We start from the raw sequence: 5,000 nt of genomic DNA, 5'->3' as shown, positions 1-5,000 counted from the left end.
ACGAGGGAAGCGAACAAACTGGCTGTTGCCTTTTTTCATGCCCACAACAGAGTCCGTTCTGTGTCAACAGCCCGTCTGCTGCGGCGTGCGCCTCGCTTTGCGGGGTCAGCCCTTCCCACTGGTTGCTCTCCTGTCTGGTGTTTACACAGCGCGGGCCATATGCACCCTACTACTGTCTGACACATCGGAGCACGCTGCGAGTGGAGAGTAGTGACTGCAGCACTCACCAGCATTCACTGAACATGCGCATGGTATTTGTCATGTTCATGGGCATGGGTACTTGGCAATGACTGGCCCCAGTGACACAACGAGGTTCCTGGGTCTCCATGGGTTGGGGTCTGTGCTCTCCAATGGGGGTATTGGGGGTTCCGTGCTCTCCATGGTCGGGGGTTCTGTGGTCTCGATGGGTAGGGGTTCTGTGCTCCTAGGGTCAGGGCGGTTCTGTGCTCTCCATGGAGGTGCGGGGGGGGTGTTCCGTTGGCTCTCATGCGGTAGGGGTTCTGTTGCTCTCCCACTGAGGTACGGGGGTTCCAGTGCTCTCATTGGGGTCAGGGGGTTCTGTGCTCATATCTCATGGCGGTCAGGGGTTCTGTGCTCTCCATGGGGTTTGGGGAGGTTCTGTCTCTTATGAGGTTCAGGAGGTTCTGTGCTCTCCCTGGGGTGCGGCGGGGGTTTTCCGTGCTCTCATGGGTAGGGGTTCCATGGCTTCTCCCATGGGGTCAGGGTTCCTCGTGCTCTCCCATGGGGTCAGGGGGGTTCGTGCTTTCCTGGGTTGGGACGGTTCTGTGCTCTCCCTTGGCGCGTGGGGTTCTGTGCTCTTCATGGGGTTGGGAGCGTTCTGTGCCTTATGGGGTGTGGGCAGGGTCTGTGATGTTCCTGGGTCAGGGGGTTCTGTCTCTCCCATGGTTGGGGGTTCGAGCTTCCATAGGGGGTCGGGGGGTTCCTGCTCTCTTCTGGGGTCGGGGTTCTGTTGCTCTCCATGGCGGTTGGGGCGTTCTGGGCTGTCCCATGGGGCAGGGGGGGTTTCATGCTTTCCTGGGGGTGTGGAACCCGCTAACGACGGCCTGTCCTCCCCAGACAGTTGCCCTTCCCGACTTCACCGCAAGGTGCCAGGCGACTGGGGGCTGGTGACGTACCGGGAGACTCGGTGCTCTATGACCTCTTTCCTCCATTTGCGCAACAAGGCGGGGTGGTGACAGTGACTCGCTCATGGTGCCCACCAGGTACCGTGTGTCCCACCCTCTGCCTTCCCTGCCATGCCTCAGCTGTGGTGTGGAGCGGTGAAGCTGAAATAGTCGGGGTTCCCTGGGCTCCCTGGCTGTGTGTGTCGCGGGTGGCTCTGTTCTGGGCTTTGGGCTTCTGCTGGTGTGGGGAGGTCTCTACTGCCTCCTTGGGCTTGGGGGCTCCCTGGCTGTGTGTGTGTGGCTCTGTCCTGGGGCTCCCTGGGCTTGGGGGCTCCCTGGCTGTGTGTGTGTGGCTCTGTCTCAGGGCTCCCTGGGCGTGGGGCTCCCTGGCTCTGTGTGTTGGGGGAGCTCTGTCCCTGGGCTTGGGGCTCCTTGGCTGTGTGTCAGGGGGTGGAGACTCTCTTCTGGGCCTCCCTGGGCATGGGGGCTCCCTGGCTGTGTGTGTGTCTCTCTCTGTCCCAGGGCTCCCTGGCTGTGTGTGTCGGGGGTCTCTGTCCCTGGGCTTGGGGCTCCCTGGCTGTGTGTCAGTGGACGGAGGCTCTCCCCTGGGGCTCCCTGGGCTTGGGGGCTCCCTGGCTTTGTGTGTTGGAGGGGCTCTGTCCCTGGGCATGGGGGCTCCCTGGCCGTGTGTGTGTGTGGGATCTGTCCCAGGGCTCCCTGGGCATGGGGACTCCCTGGCTGTGTGTGTCGGGGGTCTCTGTCCCTGGGCTTGGGGCTCCCTGGCTGTGTGTCAGGGGACGGAGGCTCTCCCCTGGGGCTCCCTGGGCTTGGGGGCTCCCTGGCTGTGTGCGTGTGTCTCTGTCCCAGGGCTCCCTGGGTGTGGGGGCTCCCTGGCTTTGTGTGTTGGAGAAGGGGCTCTCTCCTGGGGTTCCCTGGGCTCGGGGTTCTCTGACTGTGTGTGTGTGTGGCTCTGTCCCAGGGCTCCCTGGCTGTGTGTGTTGGGGGGGCGGGGGGATGGGCTCTGTCCCTGGGTGTGGGGGCTCCCTGGCTGTGTCGGGGGAGGGGAGGCTCTCTCCTGGGGCTCCCTGGGCTTGGGGGATCCCAGGCTGTGTATGTTGGGAGGCTCTGTCCCAGGGCTCCCTGGGCATGGGAGCTCCCTGTGTGTGTGTGTCCGGGGGTCTCTGTCCCTGGGCTTGGGGCTCCCTGGCTTTGTGTCAGTGGGGGCTCTCTCCTGGGGTTCTCTGGGCGTGGGAGCTCCCTGGCTTTGTGTCGGGGAGGCTCTCTCCTGGGGCTCTCTGGGCATGGGAGCTCCCTGGCTGTGTGTGCCAGGGGGGCTCTGTCCCGGGGCTCCCTGGCTGACCCTCCCCATCTCACTCTCTTCTCAGTGGTTCGGGAACCTGGTGACCCTGCGCTGGTGGAACGACCTGTGGCTGAACGAGGGATTTGCCTCCTACGTGGAATACCTGGGGGCGGACTCAGCTGAGCCTTCCTGGCACATTGTGAGTAGCCCCAGGAGGGGTGGCGCTACCCAGCGGGCTGCAGCAGCAGGAGGCGCGTGGGAACTGGCCTTCCCTTGTCACCCACACGGGCTCAGCAAGGTGGCAGGCTTCGGCCCAAGCAGGATCACCGCAGCCCTGCAGGAAGGAGCTGCATGCTCTCGGGGAGGGGGCCCTGCTCTCTGGTTGGCAGCAGCCTTTCCGGGCACTGGGACTGGCTGACGGAGGCCAGGGGGTCTCTGTCGTCCCTCCAGAGGGGCAGTGAGCGAGCGCTACTGGCTGGGGCAGGGCCCACCCTCAGCTCCTGGTGCTGCTGGGCGGGGAGGAAGCAGCCCCCCTCCGCAGGCCCGTCCTGCCAGGCTGGGGGTGGGAAAGGGAGAGATGGCACCGTGTCCGGGCTGGCTGCAGTCCCCACACGCCCGCGAAGGGTGCTGAGGGCCGCCACCTCCTCGGGCAGGCTGTAACCTTGTGCCTTTGCAGAAAGACCTGATAGTGCAGAGTGAGATGTACAGAGTGATGAAGGTCGATGCACTGGCCTCCTCGCACCCACTCTCCTTCCTGGAGAGCGAGATCAACACACCAGCGCAGATCAGCGAGGTCTTCGACTCCATCGCCTACAGCAAGGTGAGGACTGCCCAGGGCCTGGGGCTTGGAGCAGCCCCTCCTGGGAAGCTGCTCGGACCCTCGCTCAGCGCCTCTCTCTGATCTTCCCGCAGGGGGCGTCGGTGCTGCGGATGCTCTCGGAGTTCCTCACCGAGGACAGCTTCAAGAAGGGGCTGCAGGTGAGGCCCTGGCAGGGCTGCGTGCCGAGCAGAGGGCTCAGCCGGATGCGTCCTGCATGGCCCCTGCTCCAAGGCAGGCGTCAGCCTGGGCTCTCTTGGGAGGGCGCTCTGCTGTAGGGGGAAACTGCCAAGCCTCCCCACACTCTGGCAGTGCTCACCGGACCCACGGCCAGTCTGCAGGAGGCGGTGCTACAGAGGAGGGGCAGAGGAGTGGGTCATGCCTGAGGGCAAAGGATGGTGCTGGGGGAGTGCCCACTTTGCACATGCAATGCCCTGCTCAGCATGAGTTACATGCCCGCTCTGTGCCAGTGCAGAGGCTGCAGGGCTGGGGCAGCCACTGGCTGCAAAGCCTGGCAATTCAGACAAATAGCAGGCTTTAGCTTGGAGGTCCCTGGTCCAATTGAGCGTTGGCCAGCATGGCAGCCGTCATGCCCATGGTGGCCATGCCTGGGGAAGGTCCCAGCCTGCACACTCGCTCCCACTGTCTCAGTGCAGCGCCTGGAGGCATGGTCGTGCGGAGCCCACACCCGTCCAAACACTCTGCAGGGAAGAGTGTGGACGAGCAGCAGGGAGGGCTCTACTGCTGGGAGGTGGGCCTCTGCCTTTGAGAGCCATGCCCAGAAAGTCTGGGGCTTTGTTCAATACAATGCCTCTGCCTTTGCCTGGCAGCAGGGGTGCAGGATGTACTCTTGGGGAGGCGGCTCCTCTGCTGGGACCTGGCTCTGGGATTCCCATCTCATCTGAGCAAATAAAAACATAAGACTGTCCAGACTAGGTCAGACCAAAGGTCCATCTAGCCCAGTGTCCTGTCTGCCAATAGCGACCAGTGCCATGTGCCCCAGAGGGAGTGAACAGAACTAATCATCTAGTGACCCATCCCCTGTTGCCCATTCCCAGCTTTTGGCAAACAGAGGTTATGGATACCATCCCTGTCCATCCTGCCTAATAGCCATTGATGGATCTATCCTCTATGAATTTATCTAGTTCTTTTTGAATCCTGTTATAGTCTTGGCCTTCACAACGACAAACTTCTCCTGTGCAGGGTTCACAGTGTGGAAGATGGCGTTGTGTGTTAAGAATACTTCTCCTTCTTGTTATCCCTTAAACGCCTCGAAGATTAATTCATTTGTGGCTCCTAGCGTGGTATGGGTAGATATAGTTGAACTTCAACTCCAACACCACTCATATCTTTAAAAGCTCTATCATATCCCCCTTATGTTGTCTCTTTTCCAAACTGAACTCCAGTCTTAGGCTAATCTTTTTCATCATGGAGCTGTAATGCTAAAACTTTTGTGCCTGTGAAACCTATTCCAGTCCAACGTAATCTTGTTTGAGCTGGGGACGAAATCTGCGACAGTATCATGATGTGGGCGTAGACATGGACTTAGTATGAGGAATATGATATTCTGTCTGCTGTTATCTTCTTTTAATGTGAGTTCCCAAGTTGATAGCGCTTTTCTGGGCTGAGGAGATAGGTTGTCAGGGAACTTCGCGGATCATGAAATCACTGTTTCACCCTCTTTTTCTAGATACTAAGAAATGTTTATCTAAATGGCCTGAGTAACATGTACCTGAGGAACACACTCAGGTGATCTTCA

The 5,000-nt window shown here is 60.5% G+C and overlaps 1 protein-coding gene across 1 annotated transcript; it reads left to right on the top strand.

Moving 5' to 3' along the window:
• Positions 1-149: 149 nt before the first annotated feature.
• LOC142046017 (aminopeptidase Ey-like) lies at positions 150-3,402 on the top strand (the record flags this gene model as incomplete). Its single annotated transcript, XM_075061375.1, has 5 exons — positions 150-276; positions 1,078-1,184; positions 2,510-2,623; positions 3,101-3,244; positions 3,337-3,402. Coding segments are annotated over 5 exons (558 nt in total), but the record flags the coding sequence as incomplete, so codon positions are not given.
• Between the last annotated feature and the right edge of the window lie 1,598 nt (positions 3,403-5,000).

Source organism: Chelonoidis abingdonii, unplaced genomic scaffold (assembly GCF_003597395.2).
Source record: "Chelonoidis abingdonii isolate Lonesome George unplaced genomic scaffold, CheloAbing_2.0 scaffold0314, whole genome shotgun sequence".
Classification (NCBI taxonomy): domain Eukaryota; kingdom Metazoa; phylum Chordata; order Testudines; family Testudinidae; genus Chelonoidis; species Chelonoidis abingdonii.
Note: the sequence above shows the minus strand (reverse complement) of the source record. Positions and strands in the feature narration are given on the sequence as shown.